The sequence below is a fragment of the Lepisma saccharinum genome, chromosome 2 (assembly GCF_977018435.1).
Source record: "Lepisma saccharinum chromosome 2, izLepSacc3.1, whole genome shotgun sequence".
In the NCBI taxonomy this organism is placed as follows: domain Eukaryota; kingdom Metazoa; phylum Arthropoda; class Insecta; order Zygentoma; family Lepismatidae; genus Lepisma; species Lepisma saccharinum.
In genome coordinates, this window is record NC_139230.1 from 58,397,129 (window position 1) to 58,421,586 (window position 24,458).

Consider the following 24,458-nt stretch of genomic DNA (forward strand, 5'->3'; position numbering starts at 1 on the left):
AGACTTACTTAAGAATACAAATTCTCTAAGAGTCTTGCTTTGTTTTTAACGTCAGCACGATCAGACGATGTTCACGTACCGAAGTATTACAAAACCACCTTTCTAACAATTTCGAAACAACCGCTGCTCTTGCAGTGCAAACGGGCCAACAAGACCCTCAGCCGTGTCGCAAAGCTATTATAGTGGCAGAAATTAGGCATGGAGTATGTGCGAGATAAGTCAGGTCTCGCTAGTTGAGATAAGTCAGGTAGGTCTGAAATGGAAAAAGAGAAGAGAGATATTATGTATTAACAGAACACCATGGCTTTGCTTCATACAGTATTACAACTTATAACAGCCATTTGTCTAAGTGATAGAAGTGGTAGTGCCCAACAAGTTAACGACAGTTTGGTAAGTCACACGTATTCACAAACGTATTTATTGTTTATTTTTCTGGGGGGGGGGCATGCATTGTTCCAGATAGTAGCCTGGATTCTTGTGCATACAGAGCTGGGTTTCCTCCTTGCAGCTACACACAGTCCAGCCACTGTCCTAATGAAACTGAAATTATTGTCATAAAAGTAAAATGCTATTATGAATTTAATCCAATTTTAATTTTACTTATGTTGCGCTACTTAGCTTAAGAGAGACGATTAGAATAAAACGAAATTCAAAGGAAGGAGCCAACTCCCAAAAATACATCTACTTTTTGGGACGCAGGACTGAAAAAATTTTATCAAAGTTTGCACTTTAGCCTGTAGGCTATTCGGGGTTGGACATACAGTTTAAAGTGGGATCGAAATAATTGTGCAATGTACGTACGTACCTCCACCGAGGATCGAGCTTGGGACTCTTTGATTACGAGGCAACAGCCCATCGAGTATGGTTGAAGCGCAACAACAAAAATTTTCTAAAGTGTTTGGAAGTAACAGTTAATTTTATTCGAGTAACGGAAACTGTAACTACCTGTTTGAAATGATTATTTTTGTTATGTACCATCGCTTTTCTTCCACTTGTGACTAATCGCGACCATATGCAGCGCCTGAAGTGAAAATGTTAGCTGAGAGATGTTTTGGTCGAGTGCTGTAGTTAACTGGGGGATGCTCCTATGGTTTATCCATGGTGACGATGAGACAATTGGGGGGGGGGGTGCTTTGCAAAAATTGTGCTAACTGGGGGCCCATTCTCACTTCGAGCACTCATGATATAATGAAACTGATGAACGAAGAACACTCACACAGAACGCCCATTCCAAGGCCGGGATTCGAAACCGGTACCCTTGATGTCGTACAGCGTTGGTAATCACTCTGCCACGAAGGTTGGCACTTTTTAAAAATCAATAACTGTAACTCAGTTACTTTTCTCAGCTGCCGAGGAAGGAAATTAATTACTTCTCTGTACGTTTCAACAGTAATAGAAGAAAGTATGATTTGGATAAACAAAATTGAAATAAAATTTTGATCTTTACATTGGTTGAGAGCAAATATTTAACGTCGCGTATTTCTTTCAAATATTATAGTTTAGGCCTACTTCAAATTTTCTGACCTCTAAATTTTTATATTTAAACGTATAAGGAAAATTACTGTTAATTTTAAATGGCTGTCAATAAAGAAAAGAGAAGCTAGTGCGCAGTTCAAATATATATTCTATGCAATGTGTGCTACGAGTTATAGTGTATCTAGAATGAAGTAACTGAACAGCTCGTTGTTCTTACACACAGAGAGCTGCACATCGGCCAGATGCGCTTTCTAGGCCCGCCTGGCTGGGAAGCGGGCGAGTAAAACTGTAGACCTTGGATTTGACCCGTCAAGCATCGAAAGCCCACGGGTAACTGGAAGGCCTTGCAAGACGAAGCTCGCTTATCTTCAGCGAACGCTCATTCCGGTTTTGCACCGTCTCCAGACACATGAATTACGCAGTCACCGTTGCCAACTTTTAGAATCTAAACTGGTCAAGGAGCACTTAAAATGTTCATCACTCTTATCAATTTGAAATTGCAGACATTTATTCCTTAGTAGAAAACATTTGTATCACTCACACCCAGTAGCGGCGATTGGGTTCCAAAACTAGGGGGCCAAGGTGCAAATATGGGGGGGGCTAGGACAGTTTAATTTCCCCTTGGTACATGAGGTTAGCGTGGTGCAAAAGTGACAAAAAGTGGGGGGCAACTGCACCCTCTCGGCCCCGCCCCTAATCGCCGCCACTGCTGACACCTGTAAAGAGTACGAACCAAGTTTCGCAAAAAGTGCCAACGTAAATATTTTGGAACTTTGTGTGACTGGTGGTTGTTCTACATTACCCTTTTTGGGGGGTACTCCCCTATGGCGCAGTGGTAGTGTCGTCGCCTTGTAATGAAGGGGTCCCGGGTTCGATACCCGGTGGAGGCACATGATGATTCGGATCCCACTTTAAACTATAGGTCCAGTCCCGATTAGCCTTATTGTGCATAAATTGACCAAATAAATGAATAAATCAATCAAACAGAATTTCGCTCTGATGTAATTTTGCCAATTCAATATCCGAATTAGTTGCTCTCAACACTAAGGCACGATGGTCCATAAAATGGAACATGAAATCAGAATAATAAATGAATCAATCAATCAAACAGATTTTCGCTCTGGTGTATTTTTGCCAATTCAATATCTGAATTAGTTGCTCAAGATTCTCCCCCCTCAACACTAAGGCACGATGGTCCATAAAATGGAACATGAAATCAGAATTCGCATTATAAAAGGTTTTTGAATATTATCATCTATTTCAACAAATCGTCGTTCGCTCATGTTGTTGCTAGTTATCTAGTTATACAGACCGCATTCATAGTAATACGATGCACAATATAATTCTTAGCTTCATACGGGTGCAATGCTATTTACACATTTCAACAAACAAACAACGTTAAAATGAAACCGAGAGAAGATTTACGATTTCAAGACCAGAAGAGTGACATAAAATGAACAAGACACACAAACCTATTTCAAGACCTTCGAAACAAATTTGGAAAATATGTGGTAGTTGGTTTGACATAATAATGAAACTAATTTGAGAAGTTACAAAATGTTAGGTATAGTGGCGTAGCAACATATCGCGAGGCCCTGGGCGAGATTAGAATGCAAGACCCCATCCGTTCTTTAAGTTTGAAATATCAATGTGAATCGATACACAGTCATCAAGGAAACGTCAGCAAATTATCATATTTATATGTATAATAGCTTATAATAATAATTAATTTCTGAAGAAAATTATATTTAATAGTACGCGACAGAGAAATTTACACTTGGCAACACGCTGTTGGAATTTTCATTAACCAAAGTAGTAGTAATAGTACGTTTTTTAAGATGTTCTTTAGGCAGTAAGACAACTGAAATATCCTTAAATGTGTTAAACTTTTTTAAAAAAAAATCAGAAATACAAACTAAGAATCTTTAAATATAACCTATATATTATTTAATGAGTCGTTCTTTGTTTCCTCATTTCAAAATTTGTACGATGTAAATGTCACAAACCATGGCTTAAGAAGAAAATATCGAAGGACGCACATAAAATGTCGGTGCTTGATAGAAGGGGGAAGGGGGTGCGCTAAACCACAATCCTATCTAGAGGCCCAAGATATCTACCTACAAGCTCTTCAACACAATCGGTTTCAACATCAACAAATCTTAAAACGAAAGTCATTTGCCCCATAAGTGTGAAATCTTTGGTATAATCAATTGATACAGCTAATTTGACTTTTTTTAATTAGCAATTTTGACTTTGTTGCATATTAATTGTACCAGTTAACTTTGAATTTTAGGACTTAGATGATAATGATAATTGTGAATCTCATTTTTTTGTTACGTCTTAATGTTCTTGTAATATTAAATATTTGACGCAGTGGCGTAACAAAACCGTAAAGTACGCGTCCGCAAGAAACAAGTTTGGGTCCCTCAAGTACAGTCACATTCTTCCAGGAAATGTATGTAATTACTTAAAATGGCTGGTTGTGGCTACACCAGGCACGTATCCAGCAATTCCTTTCGGGGGTGGCTGAACATCATATTTTTAAGAGGTATAGATAGAACCTCATAATTGTATGTTTAAGGTCTGTGGTGGCGATTGGGTTCCAAAACGGGGGGGGGGAGGGGGTGCAAGGAAAGTTTACTTTTTCTTGGTAGACAAGGCCTAGGTTTAAGAGGCAAAAAAATGGGGAGCAACTATCCCCTAAATCGTTGCCACTGTTTAAGGCTGCCATTTTAATTCGAACGTGAAATCAGAACTTTTTTTGACACTCGACTCCCCTGTTTCCATGCATTAACATTGTATGCCAGAACCATCTGAGTGTGTGTGTTTGTCCATTTCTGCTCATCAGGCATCAACACATCTATGGTGTCTGAGTGTTTTTACGAAGCCGTTACACATGCACGGGATGGACAATCCACTCGACAACGCGAGATTCAAACTGTGGGCTGCGAGGTGGACGCAGACAGTTCTCGAATATTTCTCTGATTCGAGCCTGAACACCACTACTGTGACTTGTCCTCCCATGTTTGCAGCTCTTATAAAAGCCGAAACCCACTAAATTGTTCATATTCAGGCCTCTGAAAACCCTTCCGTTCCCAACGCATCTAATGTTTCGTCTCCCAATATGATCAAATGCTTACTTATTTATTTCTAGTGACGTGCCCCAGGGGAGGATTGGTGGGGTCATAACCCCATTTGATCCAGTATTCCTTAAAAAAGGAACGTGAAAGACAGGAAAAGATTGCAAAATGAGGACTGACTACCAAAAATAGTATTCGTAACCCATCTCCCTACCTATAATCCTGGGCACGCCATTCTTTATATAGGACACATTTTTTTTAAAAATCAACTCACCAGAAGTTTTTATCATTTCGTATTCGAGACTTAGGTGAAATGCGTTCTTCCTGCAGGTTTGGATATTATCCTTTAGGGTGCTTTCGCCTGCCTTCGCACCTAACCTTAACACAGCACTAATTTTCCCTCCTTGTGACTTGGATCTTCAAGACTTAAGTAGATTTCAGACCGAAGGGATACGCTATACATGACTTATGGAATGAGCCAATCAACAAAAAACGTTTCACACCGTAGCGACACAACAGGCCTCACAAACCAACGTTCGACTTGTGAAATCCTCAGGCAACACAGTGTGAAATCTCCCTTAGTAGGCCACTGTCATCGTCACCTCGAAGCGGCAGCTCGTGTTGACCACCGAAGAAAAATGTATCCTCAACCGGTGGGAATGCCCCTCAGTTTTCTTCTTTCTCCTTTATTTTCTGTGCTTATTAATAGAACAGCTAACATCTTACAATTTGACATACACAGAACATGTACTATGTAGCCTATACATTTTATCGCAAACTCAATCGAAGTCAAGGGTCGCTCGGTGGCTCAGTTGGTAGAGCAATGGCATGGTATGCCAGAGCCCTGATTCGGTTCCTGGTAGAGCCTGCAATTTCCGTTAAAATAACTACATATGCAACATCTTCTTGCTTTCTCTTCTCGACATTCATAAAATTTTCGGCTGTCCCTTCATGATAGTTAAGTATTTGCGTGTGTGCGAACCCAGTAGGCTTAAACAAAATTATTTCTTTTATGCCATGAAATTCTCGGACTCCATACATGAAATTTTGTTCGGGCACAACTCAATCATCACTCAAAACTTTGATTTTCAGTTGATCTGTGAAGCTTATTTCTGTTTTAATAAACCGCTGAAATATTCACTTTAGAGAGAGAGACCTTCGATCTCTTCGGCCCTCGACCTGAACTAGCTGCACTACACTGAGGTTCCGGAAGTTCCGCTGTCGTCAATGTCTTCAGCTTTCGACCCGAACTAGTAGACTTCGTTACTTTACGATATTCAGTCCTTTTTATTTTCGAATCACTAGATCTTACAAAGCAAGCAATGGATCACACTCGCAGATCACTAATCGACTGTATGAATTGCCATACTCTGAAAATTCTGAAGTCTCATTGACCGATTCTGTAGTACAGATCAATCGGTAAATTGAAGCCGCATATTTATATTCTCATTATATTCTAGAACGTTCCGCAGATAAAACGATTCGTTAATATTGCCAGTAGTTCGACTCCTTCTCTTATTCAAGAACGTTCCCTCTCGCGCTTTCCAGAGATTAAAAATTACAACGAATCGTCCTACTTGTGGCGCTACCTTTGTTGTGCAGCTTCCAAAACGTTCGCTGCGACAACACCGAAAGGGCAAGAAAAGTTTACGTGCAATATTATCAACAACAGGGTTATATAGAACATTCTCCGTCTTTATAATTATGAATCTCCTTAAATTATCGTCACAGTATTCAAGAAGACAAAATCATAATTCTATGTAGTGTAAACTGAAACTTTCCTGTTTGTGTGTGTGTGGGGGGGGGGGGGGCTCAAGTACCCTGATCCCCCAACCTGGATACATGCTATTGACAATAACAGGGTTATAGAACATTCTAAGTCTTGTATTTATAATTATGTATCTCCTTAAATTATCGTCACATTATTCAAGAAGACAAAAACATAATTTTATGCAGTGTAAACTGAAAAATTTCCTGAAGGAGGCTCGAGCCCCCTGATCCCATCTTGGATACGTGCTATTAACAATAACAAGGTTATAGAACAATCTCCGCCTTGCCTCGATAATTATTTATCTCCTTAAATTATCGTCACATTATTCAAGAAGCCAATAGCCTAATTGTATCTAGTGTAAACTGAAAAATTTCCTGGGGAGGGGAGGCTCGAGCCCCTGATTCCCAACTTGGATACGTGCTATTCTCAATCATAGGGTTACAGAACATACTCCGTCTTTCCTCGATAATTATTTCTCTTCTTAAATTATCTTCATTTCATTTTATTTCACACCACAAAGAACTAAAAACCTCATTTCATTGTGTAAACTGAAAACTTTTTGGGGGGACTCGAGCCCCCTAAGCTCCCCCTTTGGATACGTGCCTGGGCTACACTTACATTAATAATTATACAAATCGATGCTCTACCTCTGAATTTTCACATATTATAACATATCTTTCTTTGATATTTATGTATTCAAAAGAAGAAAATACATATACTTACTTATCCCCTCCGCGCCCCTCTTAACAGCTGGGTGGATAAAAATAATAATTTTTATTTATAATTTTTGATATTTTTTTTATTTAAATCGATTTCTTTGCCACCGTACACATAGACAGACTTTTTATATAGAAAGGCTTTTTCTGATAAACGGCCCTGTAAAATATTTGAACAGTTTGATTTAAGCAAATAACAAATTACATGTAAATATGCATTTCTATGTTTCTGGAACTGAACATAATGAATCTAATATGAAAATATTTATTGAGTGTGTTAATGAAAATATAACTTTTCTTACAGTGAAAATAATAAATTCTGGATGTACTTTATAATTTTAACTTAAAATATTTTTAGTTTTTGTAGCCGAATTTTAGTGTTTTTAATGATAGTTAGCCAAATATCAGCTGCCATATTTATTTACAGTTTAATGAAAATGGCACTATTTACGGTTTAACATGATTTGTATTTTGTACATTATTCTATTTAAAATATGTGCTATTTTTGGTTATAAAAATTATTGAATTTTAAATCAAAGGAAATTTAAGTGTTTTCTTCAGATGACATATTACATTTACTTTCGTATGAGCTTCACCCCATCAGTACATATATTTTGTTTCCTTTATTTCCTTTCTTAGAGCATAATAAACACCATTAAATGATTATGAGATTAATATACTTTCAGAAAAAGTGATTCTGACATCTACAAATTTCTTGTGTACATTATTATCTAATTTTATTTAAAGTGATTTCAATAAGTGATTTTTTAAAATAGAATTCCCCAATTTAAATCAACCTCATTTAAATCGAACCACCTTGCTTAACAGAAAGCTGGCTTTTGGGCAGCGAATGACACTTTTACATTAGATCTTGCCCTTTCTCGTTCAAGAGTGAAAATACTGAGTCCACTAAATTTGGGCTGAATCATACCATTCGACATTACCTCCCAGAAGTTTTTCCTAAGTTTCAATTTTGAGAAAGATAGTTCTTTTTTCGTGGTTGTTACTTAAAGAGTAGGAAACAAACAGAAGGCGGTACAGGATACAGAGAACACTGGAAGCCAGTGTAGAGCTATCAAGGAGAAGAAACTTTGCAAAGCACTTGATTTCAGATTTAAGCACATTCCTGAAACGTAGAATTTGATCAGGAAATTCGGAAGATAAATCATCTTCGTTCCCATTACAGAGGGCAATAGCTGCCTGGAGCTGGAATAAAATTTGACCCTTTCAACCTGCTTAGAACAAATTTTATTCTCAAAACTTACACTTCTTTTTTTTAATATTAGCTCAATCACAACAAATCCACAACTCCTTATCAAATGCTCCCGCTCCTCTAAAATAAAACTCTTTTGTCGCTTAGGGTGACTAGGTTACTGTAGCAAAGTTCAAAGTGAGAGGACAAATTGGTCCTTGTAACAAAAAGTTCGAAATGTACATTTGCCATTATTTATTTCTCTTATTTCAAATGTATTGAGATAATTTACAGCACGTTACTATGTGCTATGTAGATAATCGTTAATGCAATATTAGTATTTCTAATAGAGCATTGTAAAAATAATGCACATTTGTTTGAAATAAAATAGAACACCACAACGAAGTATAATTTTACGTGTGATATTAATCATTAATACTGAGAATAATTTTGTTTCTTAATGTAAATATAGTATGCCCATTACCTTCATAACCACTTCATGAAATCTCCAAACATGTATTTCTGAATTTGACAATCTCTTATTTTTAAAATGGTTCTGCACAAACTTTTAGTCATGACTCTGTATCATCTTGAGAAATATCGTATAACATAGCCTCAGGGACGTAGCTAGGTTGATCAGTTCGGGGGGGCCCAAAACTTTAGATTTTTTTCTATCAAACCATTAAAAACTAACAAACTATTAATATACCATATAGGCCTACATAAGTATATGTACAGTATATATATATATATATATATATATATATATATATATATATAAAATCTTGTTAGAAGAGAACATTATTTTCTCCTGTAGCCCCCCAAAAATTACGGATATAGACTCGCGAAATCCATGGCCATTATTCAGGAATCTAAATGCAGAATGAACTTATTAACTTAATGGCATCTAGACAGTCTTTAAAAATCCATGTATTTTCTCTTATGTCAGATTTTTGAGACACCAAGAACAATGTCATTAGTCCTTACTCCTTAGATTTGTAAATTTGCTCGAAGAAAATTGAGAAGTAGAGAAAACCCTCTTCCGTGGGTTTAGATATAAAAGGGTGCTGGTATTAGGTGTATGTACAAGTATGACAACGGTGCAAAAATGAAATGTTTGTGTAATGAGTTCAAGATAGGCATCCCATGTATATTGTTTATACCAGAATCGAATCCGGCGGCCTTTAGTGCAAGGCGACACCCTTAACCACTATTCTATGGGACATGCACGAGTCTTTTGTGGCGTCGTACTGTACACATTGGAGAATGATGATGATATAAATGAAATTTTATGCACACATCTAGTTTCTTAAAAGTAATCTTCTTTGCACGTGCAAAACTGAATATATGATGGCAATAGAAACAACAAAATTCTCGTGCGCTCAAGTTATTGCGCCCTAGTCTTTCAAAGTTCGATCACTGGTAGAAACTCCAAGATTTCTGTGATGGTCTAACATCGTGAGGACAATTGAGAAGCTACTTGAAATCAATATGTAAGCGAATTCCACTCTCAAAACTAGATGGGACTCGATGTGATGATTACTCGTCACCGAATGGAAAAACACTTCGAGGCTTTGTCCTTCAAAATTAATTTTACTGAATAACTATAGTTTTCATTAGAGGACCTAAACATGGCTTTTTTGCACAGTACAATGTTGTTTTCTTTCACCCTACTTTTATAGTTTTTCATTCAAAGGATTCCACTCCAGAAGCATGAGCATGACACACTACGAAACCAGAGGTCCAAGGTTCGGACCTTGGACAGGAGGTGTGGTTGCATCATGTCTCGCATCGCTATTCCTTCGGATCATCATTCAATCTCATCGTCGCATTCAACCCAAGAGGTAGAAAAGTTGCCTTATTTCAAAATAACGAAATAGAAATGATTGATTGACTTGGTTCATTTTACTTCACTTTTCTGACACTTTTTGGCTAATCGTGAAGATGAGAATGAGGTAAGATTAACTTGATGAAAGGACCATCACGAAGAAGACACATTCTCAGGCTGGGATTCGAACACGGGGCATTCTGCTTCGTAGCGTAACCTGCTAACCAGTCCACCACGGAGTTGTCGACCCTAATAGAAATGAAAATTAGAAATACCGTCTTGAATTTGCAGGAACAGAATTCACCAGCAAGGGCAAAAGATTTTCGCTCCCACTAGGATAGGCAAATAACAGAAAATGCTTGATAAGTAATTTGGATCTCAATATTTCATGATATTATTATGTAAGTAACTATTATTCGCTATATAACTTTGGATTAATTTTATTTGTATGCCTAGTCAACTTTCCCGCCTAAGCACTAAGCAGCAGCCACAGCGTCTGCATTGCGGGTGGAGGCCAGAGTTGCTAAGCCCCGCGACAGGTTAAGTTTGCAGCAGGTTTTACGTATCAATCCACTCTAGAGCGGCACTCAGCTTCCCCGTGCCAGTCTCACCTTAACCGCCGAGCTGTTCATATCACAGACAGTGAGAGAATCCGCAGTATTGCAGCAGAACTATTTTCTGCGCGCACGTTTGGGTCTATATATGCGAAAACTTGCTGCAAGGTTAACCTGTCGCGGGGCTTAGAGGTCCAGGAATTTTAAATAAATTCAACTCCCATCCAGGAGAGAAAATCAGCAAGCGTAAATGGGTTCTGGACCATAAGGAACCTCTTCATCTATAACGTTTTCAATTTGGTCCATGAATTATTTTCCAGATGAATTTAATTTCGGTCCAGGATCCTTATTTCCTGAAGAATTTAAATACGGTCAAGGAACATTTTTTTCCGAATCAGTTTAAATAGGGTCAGAAATGAAGCAATTCGCAACTTGGTATGTATTTAGATTGTGCGAGAGAAAAGGTTCCGGTCCTATAACGGAATCCTATAGAACAAATGTATGCGTTCCCTAATCTTAACAATCCCAGGGTTGTTAATGGTCCAGGTATTGTAAATAAATTCATTTCACATCCTGGAGAGAAAACCAGCAAGTGTAAATGGGTTCTAGGCGTCAATTCGGTCCAGGAACCTTTTTTCCAGGATCAATTAAAATTTGGCGCAGGAATATTTTCCGGATCAATTTAAATATGATCCAGTATCCTTTTTTTAATGGAACAATACACTACTAGGACCGAATTTAAATTGTGCGAGAAGAAAGGTTCAGGTCCTGCAACGGAACTCAATAGAACCCATAGAAGTTTTGGGTAGATGGACCTTTGACAACCCTGGTGGAGGCTAAATGAAGAAAAATCACAAAATATGCAGAATTTGGAAACATATTATTTCTAGAGCATGTACTCTACTATATAAAGTTGACTACATACCTCGTTTCCTTCCTTAATTGAAATGTGGCTTATTCTTCATCACATGTGAGATCAACCGCCCTGGGAGTCAAACGCGGTCGCCTGTGTGGTAGTCGGACACCAATTTAGAAAGTCAATGTGTTGGACATTTGGTCGATCAGTCGATCCTACTTAATTTTTTTTCGAGAGGAAAACGAGCTGGCAGCTTCACACTCGAAATTTCACTTCGCCTACCCCCTGGTGGAGTGGTTATCACATCGTGCTACGATGCCAGGTGTGCCGGGTTCGAATTCCGGACTGAGCATGGGTGTTTGTTGTGTCCATTGATCAATTTAATCATATCATCACTCATCCCCATCTTCGCAATTAGCCAAATGTAGCAGAAGAGCAAAGTAAAATGAACCAAATCGATCGAAATTTCACACGCAATGCATGAAAATGAGATCTCAAGCACTCCGTGATCCTACCGGAATCTCACGTTTACAGAAGCTAACTATGAAACTACTTCTAGGATCAAACTGTTCTTCGAACTAGTTGGCAGTCATCAATTGTCGACCAATCAACACAGTAGGGCAAAAAGAAGCAGATGTTTCTTGAAAATGAGTGGAAAGTTACCAAGGAATGATATAAACTGGATACATTACAAAGGCTTATTATGGCCTTTCCCTTCATTGCAGGTTATGAGCACAAGGGTTGAGTGTGGGAACCTGAAGGAACCGCGACATCTTTGTCATTCATCTCCCGCCAGAAAAGGGACAAACAGTAGATTTCTTTTTCTTGTAATTTGAAAAGCCTATGTCCATGCTGAACAATAAAGTAATTAACCCAGAAAGTCCTAGCTACCTGCAGTGCGTTTTGGCGCGGCCGATAACCAGAGCCAGACGAAGAGAAGATTTTGTGGGAGGGGGTGACCTGGCTTAGGCCCCCTGGTGTGCATGAAGGGAAAGTGTGTTTTCAAAAGGTCCCCGACTTCCCAGAAAGGGACGGCCCATAATATCACTGCATTTCCTACCAATGCATCCGTTTGTGTTCAACCAAAGTGTATGTCACCATGGGATCCGAGCGCTCCGAGCTCTGTCGGTTGCGGGACTTCTTGAGTCTTTTGTCAACATGGTGCCAATCAGAGTTTCTTTCTGCCAAGGTCGTTGCACCTATGAATCGGCTCTTCAGCTTGAGTGGCAAAAGACATGTTGTACAGAGAAAAGTTGCACCGGAAAAATTACCTTCTTAAATACGATGAAACCTGTAAAACATCCACAGATATTTATTCGGGGGTGGTCCCTCTGACAAAACATCAATATTCTCAAAATGCTTTGAACGGACTGTGTAAAACATTGCAATACTGCAAAAGCTGAACCTGCTCTGCAACACAAGGAAAATGCCTCATTTAGCAATTAATGTGCATTTGTTAAGTTGTTAAGTTCAGTATGGCACTATATTTTAAATAATGCTGATGGAATAAATCAATAAAGTTTCTTAAATGACAACGACTCCTTACCACAAGAATATAATAAATAATTCTTTACGGATATTCCCTATAACGGTTTGGGGTTCGACGTGCTGACCCCACGTCACCCCATTACTGGTTAAACATCTCCACATCTCTAGGTAGGATTGTGGGCAGTCGGAAGATAGGCCAAAGCCCTTCCAGGGCTGTCGAACCACGGGTTATTATTTATTTATAGATGCTTAAATATATGTGCAACCAGACATGTCTTTCCAGTGACTTATTTCAAGGGTTGTACTTGACTCAACAAAATAAGCTTACTGTGTGAGGCAGATTCATACGAACAAAAAATACCCAAAATAATAACAATAATAATAATAATTTATTTCAAAATTACGAAAATGTATTTACTTGTTCTTGTTTAAATTTTCGATTCTTTGAAAAGTTTGTTAACTAGTTGAGTTGAGTTGGTGTTTTTAAGTACACTTTATGCACAGTAAGGCTAATCGGGACTGGACCTACAGTTTAAAGTAAGATCCGGACCACTGTGTACCTGCACACATGTATCGAACCCGAGACCCCTCGATTACAAGACAACAATGCTATCACTGCGCAATCGGGGAAGCATCGTTTGTTAAGCAGGATTCCCAAAATCGGTCTTCACGATATCAAGAAAAATATGCGACTCGAGAAATCGTACAGTTTGTGAAGATAATTACTTTTAACACGTTGCGTGTTTTAGACTGTTTTAATAGTAGAATAGATATTTGATGCGAATAATACTACTTACTCGGAGATATGAGGCATCCTGCCACCATTATACTTATTTAGCGTGTATTGCGCTCTGATTCGGGACCAGTTGTAACTGTTTGCATATATGTGGTTTACCGCTGCACAAGCGGTCGTTCTTTAATCTACTCAAGCTCAAAACATTGTTTGGATGCAACGGCAACGCCCAACCGCCTCCCCGATGGCGCAGTGGTAGTGCCGTCACCTTGTAATCAAGAGGTCCCAGGTTCGATTCCCGGTGGAGGCACATAGTGGTTCGGATCCCACCTTAAACTGTAGGTCCAGTCCCGATTAGCCTTACTGTGCATAAAGTGGACTTAAAACAACAAATCAATCCAATCAACGCCCAACCCTACCTGTTGTTGGCCTGCGACTGCTAGGGGTGGAAAGACCGCTCCCTCAAAATTTCGAGAAACAACGAAGTTCTAGGTTCCTACACTGACACCCACTATAGCTAGAACCAGGAAAAGTTGAAAGAAATGTGGTTTTGGGTTCGTGCCACTCAAGAACACTGTTTCTAACTGAAAGAAAGAAATACTGAAAAACTATTTTTCAATATTTGTCATGAAAGTAAAATTTTCAGCAAATGTAGAACAGTTTGCCGGGGCCACGTGAACGTTTCGGGGGGCCAGTGCCCCCTCGGCCCCCCCCTAACGACGTCCCTGCATAGCCTTTTAAGGAATAAGTGAAACTTCATGAGACACCTTCAGAAATTATTGCATTGCAAGTGACATGAGCAAGAAAATTGTTAGATCTATATCTTTGCAAACTAACAATACTAATATTAATTCAATAGGACTCTACACTTCCCCAGAGAAATGGGAGAGATGAGTGAATGTGGGATGAATAAATGGTAGGAAGAGTTCATGATCTTCAGCATGAAGGTGTGCAAGTAATAGGAATGGCTGGCAGTGAGATTTAGCCTCCGACAAAGAGTCTGCCAACACAGAGAGATGCATTATTTTTTAATGCTTAAAATTCAAAATTTTGCTCTTAGATTATTAAATTTGTTAGCAATGGCCTGTGAGGGCAAGGGCCTACCTACCGACTGCCAGCCTCAATGCCACCTGCCGAGGTAGGAGATATTCCAACCAGTTACGGGGTGACATGTGGTCAGCACGACAAGTCATGTTATCATCGTAGGTTTCCATGACCAGGTTACACCACTCATTCATAGCTCCCCAATTTCCTCACAATGGTGGAGAAATTTCAGGAGAAAAGTTGTTCCCCAGGAGACTCAAACCTGCATGCATCCCATAGCTGGAAGCCAAAGCATGGAGCCTTACACAGTGTGGGAATCAAATCACAAAATACAGCATGTCTAGTTGTTTTGATAACTTTATGATATTTATTCTTACAATCACCTCCTTGAATAAAATCAACAGTACATTGTCCACTAATAACAAAACTACAAGTTGTCTACAGCACAGAATATCTATCATGCCAGATATTATGTGTGTTTTCTCAAAAATTTAACTTTTTATGTGTCTTGTCATTGTTATAATTTTCTGTGGTAAAATAGTAAACACACGTTTTTCTAATTCAAGCTTTATCACTGTCCATTTTTTCAGGTCATCAACAAATTTAATACTAGTGTTGTAACAGAACCACATTTCATTTGTACAAGAGGTTACTTGTATGACAGTAATGAGAGAAGATGCAGGTTCATAGGAGGAGGATACTTCATTTATGCACGCCCATCAGACGACTGCAACCACCTTACATTTTCCGCTCATTCTACATTCTGTGACTTTTATCATGTTTGCTTCCTTGGAGTTGTAGTTACATTCAAATGTCCTCGAGGAACAATCTTCGACGACGAAAAGAATTCTTGTGTAAGAAATACAATGAGAAAGTGTTATGAGAGAGGTCACTTCTTGTACTATTCTCCTTGTCCAACGTTGGGCGTTTTCCCTGTTTATAAAAATGCCTCCATGTACTATGCATGTGTTCCGAACAAGAACGGGTCACTAGTGCAGAGGTTCTATTCATGTAGTCATGGTTTTATCTTCTCACCTACAAATCGAAAATGTGTATGGAAACAATACTATGATGTGTCAGATACAACCAAAGCAAACCATACCACTTCCTCAAGCACAACAGTTGATAATTTGTCAGGTCACTTGGAGAGTTCAAACTCATCAGTCCACAGAACACAAGGTATGTGCCCAACAGGAAGCATTTATAACATGACCACAAAGACTTGCACAAGAGAAAAGAGCACACAAGGAGAATTTACTACTGAATATTCATCAAGATTGTTAAATATTGAAGCACCTCTTAAAGATCCAGTATGCACAGAAACTGGTCGTTTTCCTGCTTTAGATTGTAAAAAATACTACATTTGCATTTCCACACCAAATGAAAAACTGTTTCAAATATTTTTTACATGCCCTGATGGGTATGTCTTTAGTGAAAGAGAAAGTCATTGCATAACTAACACCAAAGAAAACTGTGCTATTAAGCAGTCTCTTGACATCGCCTTGCCTCAACGACTTCCAACATGTGAACAGCCAGGACGTTTTGCTGATCCAGGAGACTGTTCTCGTTATTATACATGTAGCTATAATCACGATGGTACTTTTGATCAGACTGTATCTCTGTGCCCTGAGAATACTTTCTACAGTAAAAACAAACAACTATGCAGCTCTGATAACACAGATTGTGAAAATTCACAAATTTCTATGCCCAATTTGGAATGCAGTACTCCTCAAGGAAGATTCCCTGAATCAAACTGTCACTGGTACTACATCTGTATACCTGACGAGGATGGAAATCACCAATTAGTAATATTCCTCTGTCCAAGTGGATTCTTGTATAGCATATCTGATGAACAGTGTGCTATATCTGCAGGCTCCAATTGCATAGAACACATACAGTATGTCAAATCTCAAGGAATACCAGGTAAGTTTCTTTATTGACTAATAAGATGTTCCATTATGGCATGTAATGTTAGGTTGACATAACAAGTGAATGGAGGAAGTTTTTTGATTTTATGTAAGTCATTGATATTTTTTACTTACTGCACATAGGAAAGCTTTGAAAAAGTTATCTATGGTTTGCCTCAAATGCAGCGGAGTAGTGTCCACGTAAGTCTTGTAAGTCCACCTTACAAGTTGAAATTATTGAAGAAAACGTATTTCATTCCCGTATTTATCGCTTGAACACAAATAGCAATATCAGACTGCAAGTAAAACTTTTAAAGAAACAATTGAGGACTTGTTTTGATTCGAGTTGTTTCTCTGTAAGGCTTCTTGAGAGGACTTACGTGTGGGTGAATGGAAGAAATGATTTGGACTCGCCCATGGTGGGTGTGTTTGCTTACGTAGTTTCTTTTCAACCAAAGACAGGGCACCCCGATTCTCAGGCACATGTAAGGCGCCTTACTCATGGTTTGTTACGCATTTAGCAGAGCAGACGCTTGTAGCAGATGAGAGAGAGAGTGTTTTTCAGTGTTTTTATTGATTGATTGAGTTGGTGTTTTAAGTCCACTTTATGCACAGTAAGGCTAATCGGGACTGGACCTACAGTTTAAAGTAGGATCCGAACCACTTGTGCCTCCACCGGGTATCGAACCTGGGACCCCTTGATTACAAGGCGACGATGCTACCACTGCACCATAGGGGAGGCCCCAAGTGTTTTTATTACCCAGCCATTACAGTATTTTGTGCAACATGGAAAATAATTGCACAAGTTCAAGAGTGAGTGAAAATGAGTGTGTGGTTGCTGTTGTGAACAATTGTGAGTGTGTAGTTGAATCAGTTTTAAAACAACCCTTTTCATCTTTGACATTTGCGTGTAAACAAGACATCCTCAACAGACGTAGGCCGACACCAGAACTGAAAGACTTGAAAAAGGAGAGAAAAGGATAAGGTATGTACATATTTCAAACATCGTGGTACGATCGGAACAAATGGCTTTGTGGTTATGCAGGAAGAAATAAATTATATTGTTTCCCGTCCTTTTTATTTTCAAAGGAAAAGAATGTGTGGACCAATTTTGGTGTTACGGATATCTGCAATTTTTCATTATTGAAAAAGTGGCATGTTGAATCGAAATATCATATTTATGCATTGTCAAGTATTATTAAATTTGGCCAAATGAGAAGAGAAACTTCACTGAGTGAAGCTTTCAAACAATTCATGCCCATACATGACTTACAGTCCAGCAGAATTAACTTGAGAGAAATGGCCGCTCTGTGAGTGATGCAACTGCGCTCGAATTGGCTAGAGCGGGGGACTTCCCATTGTAATGGGCCAACGGAAACTCTAGAGTAGAGTTTGTAGATTTTCTGTTGGCCTGTTACAATGGGAAGTCCCCTACTCTAGCCAATTCAAGCGCAGTTGCATCACTCACAGAGCGGTCATTTCTCTCAAGTTAGTTCTGCTGGACTGTAGATTCAAATAGATTATATTTAGTTAAAATATCTTTGGGTTTTTTTTATCCAATATTCAGGTCAGGTTTATCTAAGGAAGCCTTACACCTTTCATAGAATCATGCTACGCCACTGCTCAAATGAGAGATTGACTATTTACAATATATTTGTCATGTTTACATTTCTGACAAACACATGCCTATCTTTGTAGGAATGTAATTGAACAGGACAACACTGAAAGTACAATTCACACAATACTCAAAGTGCGAAAAACTGGAATATAAAATCATGTGCAAGGGTGTGTAATGAACAGCACGAACCCAGGACTTTCTAGAATTGAGACAGATGCACTCTTATACAGTGTGTCTACCAAAATAACAAATCCAAAATTCTTGGCCTATCTTTCCATTTCTTGACCTTCTTTTCCTTTTTCATAACATTTATTTAATCGCCTCTTACTTAGGTATAGTTGGAAAATAAGAAAATATATATTCTTATTCAATGAAAAAGCCCTACTACAAGGCCAGTTATGATGAAAACTGCTGTACATCAACAAGAGATTTAGACTTGCTTTAATTATTAATTGCATGTAGAAATTAATGCTTCAGACTTCATCCTGGATGGGAAATGGCCACATTACTTTAATATTTTTATAGACTTCACGCATAAAAGAATGTAATTCTTAAGAATTAAAGTGAAAATCTTAACCACAACTCAATACAATTTTATATTTCCAAATATTCAATTTTATCAAATCCCAGTGCAAGTATACAACAAATTAACAATGTATATTCTCTATACTGTAAAAACTAGCAAAAATTCTTGACCACAAAGCATAATTTCTTGACTTTTTCTTGACCTACCTGTTGATTTCTTGACTTTCTTGACCTGTTATATTATAACACCACTAAGCCTTGTTTCCATGATATGAAAAACTCAATATGCTGACCAAGGCAGTAATTTATTTTATTGTAAAACATAAACTAAACGTAACGTTTCAACCTTCTAGCAAGGTCTTCTTCAGACTCTGCACCAAGTACAAATGTAACAAGGTACAAAAACAGGACGATATATACACACAAACATTATTCCCCTCCAGACTATTAGAAAGTTGTTCTGGAACATTCTAGCAGGTGGCTTTCCCTTTTCAACTGTAATTTCACCTAAAAGGCTAAACATATTTACTTCCATCTAGAATGTGGTTGGACTCTTTATCTCACACTCTTTTTCCTTCATTCTTCTTCCTTCTTCTCTCCTCTTTCTCTCTTGTCCTTTCCACTCTTTCTAACACCTTCTTCCATTCTTTGTTTAACTTCAGTTCCCCATTCCAGTTCATTGTGTCTTCCTCACCTTTCTTCTCTATTTCCTTGGTCTCCTTCCATTTTTTCTCTAGTATTCTCTTCTCCCTTCCTATCTGCTTAGCCTCATCCCACTCTATGTCATGTCCTGTTTCTCTGGTTACATTTGTACTAGGTACAGGTATATTTAGCTCATACTGCTAATTTGTTGAAATGAACAACGTAAAGTAAGCCCAGTCAACTGGCAGAAATGGAAGAGTGAAAGATTTAAATATTTTGCCAGGATGACATTCTGCCTTTCCAAGCCCTCTCCCCTTTTTTCAAACTTCTTCCTCCCTTGCACATCAAACTTGGGTTGATGAAGAACTTTGTGAAGGAACTCAACAAAGATGGCGACGCATTTACGTATCTGCAAAAAAAGTTTCATGAGATGACGTATGCAAAATTGAAGGAAGGAATTTTCATCGGCCCTCAAATCAGGAAGGTAATTTTGGACTTTGGACTAAACGTTTGAAAATCTTTTACAAGGAGTTGAGTTGGCAGCTTGGCAGTCCTTTAAAAGTGTTGTACGTGGGTTTCTTGTAAACCGAAAATTACAAAACATTGATCACAAATTTGTTGGAATGCTACAAAAACATGGGCTGCAATATGTCCTTGAAAATTCACTTCCTCCATTCACATATTGACTTTTTCCTTGAAAATCTACGAGATGTTAGTGATGAACAAGGGGAAAGGTTTCATCAAGACATTTCCATGATGGAGAAGAGATACCAAGGTCGTAAAGATCCTGCCATGATGGGGGATTATTGTTGGTTTCTTATGCGGGAGAGTAAACAGGATTACAAGCAGCAGCACAAACGCCAGCATTTGTAAGTAAGGTAACAGACATGTTTCGTTACAAGATAAGGTATCAGTGGCGTAGATAGGGTCTGACAAAGGGGTATACTAGTGGTACGTACATTAAATCACATAATTATCAAAAGTAGGATAGACCTTGAATCCCAAGGTTCAGAAAAAAATAACTCAAAGGAGGATATATCCTCATGTCCCCCTCTTATCTATGCTATTGTTACGTATCATGTCATGTATATCAATTGTACAGGGTGTATCAGAAGTCCCTTACCACCCCTTGTAAAATCCGCAGTGATGTATTTTCATGGAATTTGATATGGGCGATACAAAATAGGCCTAGGCGGACACATTTTGGAGTATGTCATGGGGACGGCCGCCATCTTGAATTCAACTTTTTCATTTAAAATGATAGGTGGGTCATCTGATACATGATACATAGAGGCACATATTTTTGGTAAATAAAAAAGCAAAATTTCGGTATAAAAACGAGTCAATTTCGGGTTCAAAAGTGGTAAATAAAATAACATATCGGTGTTATAGCGGTGAAAAATTGGATCAAAAGTGGTATATAAAAATACATTTTGGTTTTAAAATTGTGAATATAATCCTAAATTTAGTTTAAAAACTACACTTATTCCACAGAATTAACATTTCACTTCTAATAGCCCATTTATGTAGTTATCCGAGTATTAAGTTTATTTCTGTGTAAAGGAGTCAATTTTTGTTTCTCCAATATTAACAGCAGAATTAATCAAATTCCCGGGAATTGCATAACTCTCAGGATAATTCAGACCTCAGAAGGTGCCGCATCGGTGAATAAACCCTAAATTTCGTGTTTAAGAGTTAATTTCGCTTTTTGCAGTTAATTTCGCATTATTTCGTGACAAAACATGGTCACAAAATGCATCTCACACCTTTCAAAAACATGAAAAATTAACACTAGAATGTGTTTTTTAAAATTTCGTTTTTTCGTCAAAAACGAAATATGCATGCCCCTAATGATACATGACCATAGGCTAGAATTTCGTCAGGATGTCAAATCTGAAATTAGATTTCATGTAACTTCATTTGGTGAAAAGTTATTGGCAACTGAATATGATGTTTACCTGTCTGTTGCAGGTGCTGAACCATGCTGTTAACAACTGAGGAATGCATACAGATCGTCAAACTGTGGGGTGGGAGAAGTGCCTGTGCAGTGGCTGCCGATTTCAACCTGCGTCATCCAGAACGTCACCCTGCGTCACATGTTGCAGTGGCACAGTTATTAACAAAATTCGAGGAGACAGGCACGGTCTTGAACAGACCGTGTAGTGGATGACCGGGGACAGTCACAGATGAAGCAACAGCTACGGCAGTGCTGGCCTCCTTCTCGATGTCACAGCAGCAAAGCACACGTGTATAGCAATGCAATGTGCTATGAGTCACAGTTCAGTGTACAGGGTGCTACAGAGGCACAAGTGGCATCTGTATAAGGTGCAAATGCAGCAACATCTCTCCGAGGATGATCCAGATCGCCGTGTGCAGTTTTGCGAGTGGGCTATCGTGCAATTATGGCTAAATCCAAACGTTGCTATGCAGATACTCCATTCCGATGAAGCGAACTTCTACGTAAATGGGGAGGTGAATAGGCTAAACATGCGCTATTGGTTGCATGACAACCCTGCATGGACAGATCCCTCCAAAATGACTGGTGCAGGGAAGATTATGGTGTGGGAGGCATATGGGGAACACGGATAATCTGTTATTTTTTCTGTCCTTTTTTCATTCAAGGAAATTTCGATGCGGAACGATACCTGGGGATGCTACAAGAACAGATACTGTACAGGTGCATCAGTACCTGGATGAACAATTTCCTGGGGCATGGATTGGTCGATGTGAGCCAGTTGAATGGTCTGCCCGATCATCAGACCTAACTAAAATGGACTTCTACCTTTGGGGACACATTAAGGCTATGGTGTATGGTGTGAAAATTTGTGATCTTTGTCATCTGGAACAACGTATCATGGCTGCATTTGAGCTAATTTCACCAAATACCTTGCTCTGTGTTCACAGACATTGGATGAAGCATCTGCACATGTGCATTTCCCAGCACGGACATGTGGAGCACATTCTGTAACAGGTAAACATCACTTTCAGTTGCCAATAACATTTCACCAAATAAAGTTACATGAAATCTGATTTTAGATTTGACATCCTGACGAAATTCTAGCCTATGGTTATGTTTCACATGACCCACCTATCATTTTAAATAAAAAAGTTGAATTCAAGATGGCGGAACCAAGATGGCGGCCGTCCCCATGACATACTCCAAAAGGTGTCCACTTAGGCCTATTTTGTATCGCCCATATCAAATTCCATGAAAATAAATCACTGCGGATTTTACAAGGGGTGGTAAGGGACTTCTGATACACCCTGTACATTTGTAAGCTCATTTAACAAGATTGTGGCATGATTTTATAAGTGTGTCCAAATTTTATAGGTCGTTGACCATGTGTCAATCTCAGTGCGAGCATTTTACTTTACGTATAATATATAATGATAATACTAAATCTGTTCATATCTTTTGAACCTGATGTGACAGGACATTCTTATGGCGATTTTCGAAATCAGCGCGATCGTTTCCTTAAGAATCACCTATTTTGAGCCCGGAGGTATGATTTTTTTTTTTTTTTTGTTGTTGTTGTTGTTGGTCAGTGATAATTTTCATTGACCTCTATAATAGATGTGTGTAATCCTATGACTTTCATGGGTTTTGCCTTAGAAAAAGAAGCTGCACATAAATGTTAACTTCCTATATGCTTTGTTTTTATGAGATTTGTATTCAATGCTGCCTTTCATTACAGAAAACATGTCACCTGTTACAGAGTTCTCCAGCATAAGATTTTTAGTGGATGAGAAGGGTACAGCAGTAGAACCAACAGTTGATCAAGAAGAAGCCCCAACAGAAATGAAAATGACAACGCAGACAGAATTAATATCAAGAGGAAGTAACATGGTTGCTAGTGACAAACAAGAAGTTAAAAATTATTCAGAAAATGAGTCTATTTTGCAGACTAACAACCAACAGCACTCTAATGATTCAGCAATAACTTCAGGATATATACCACCAACATCTGTTCCAATGTATCACATTCACTCTGAAAAAGCAACATCAGGCACATCATCATCCTCAACTCAGATTCATTCTAAGAAAGCATTACATTATAATCATTCTGCAGAAACATTAATTTTACCTCACATTTTTCCTGAAGAAATATCAGAGCCATCACCTTTATTTCACATTTATTCTGATGAAGCATCAACATCATCATCTTCACCTTACCTTGATTCTATGGAAACAGCATCAAGTGCACCATCTTCATCTCACACATATTCTGAAGCAGCATCTTTGCCTGCTCTCTCTTATGTTTCCCCATCAACTACTAACAAACACACACATTACAATAACCCATCATTTATAATGAAGATGCTCTCACAGAAAAACACAACAGGTGATAACACACCAAATGATACATATCAGCCAACTGATCAACATGGCAATAGCAGCATAATGACACAATCTATTATAAAGAAAACATTAACCATGCCATTGCTGAATTTAGACACAGAAATACCTAAAATAACTTATGTGAATGAATCAAATATTGAAGTTAAATCAACACAAAGTGAGAAAATGAGAACCACCACTGGGTTAGACAATAAATTGCCAGATGAAAATTTATTTTCAGTGTTTGATAGTTTTACATCTGATCAAGAGTCCATCACATTACCATACAAAATACAAACCCCTATTCCATCAAAACAGACTGTAACTAAGTTAGAACACTCACCAACTAGGAATGAAGCAACTACATTGACCACCACTGAAATGAGCATTTATTTAACTACTCCTGCAACATTTTCATTTAGCAGTTTCCTGGACAAATTACTTTCTGTAATAATGGGGACACATTATGAAACTCCAGGAAATACTCCAGCAAACATAACCAATCAATAATATTTACAGTCATCATTTAACTTTTTAAACTTTTTATATGTATATATGTATACTATTTTACAAACCAGTAGTATTTCTATAATGTATTGAAAGAGTAAGAAATGGCTATTTTTATTAGTTTTGTAACATTAAATAAGTGTGAATAAAATAAATTATTTATTGATTTCACCTCTTACGAT

General features: G+C 38.2%; 1 protein-coding gene across 1 annotated transcript; it reads left to right on the forward strand.

Annotated features, from left to right (window-relative positions):
- Positions 1-300: 300 nt before the first annotated feature.
- On the forward strand, positions 301-24,341 carry LOC145982210 (uncharacterized). Its single transcript, XM_083115789.1, has 3 exons — positions 301-390; positions 15,329-16,661; positions 23,126-24,341. Exons 1-3 carry the CDS (start codon positions 301-303, stop codon positions 24,277-24,279), a joined length of 2,577 nt encoding a protein of 858 aa, XP_082971915.1. The 3' UTR covers positions 24,280-24,341.
- The last annotated feature ends 117 nt before the right edge of the window (positions 24,342-24,458 follow it).

Bases quoted from the DNA above. Each gene is read 5' to 3' on its own strand.
- LOC145982210 (XM_083115789.1), top strand. From the start codon at position 301: ATGGCTTTGCTTCATACAGTATTACAACTTATAACAGCCATTTGTCTA. The intron at 391-15,328 runs GTAAGTCACACG...CCATTTTTTCAG, and splicing joins AACAAGTTAACGACAGTTTG to GTCATCAACAAATTTAATAC. The intron at 16,662-23,125 runs GTAAGTTTCTTT...CTTTCATTACAG, and splicing joins CAAATCTCAAGGAATACCAG to AAAACATGTCACCTGTTACA.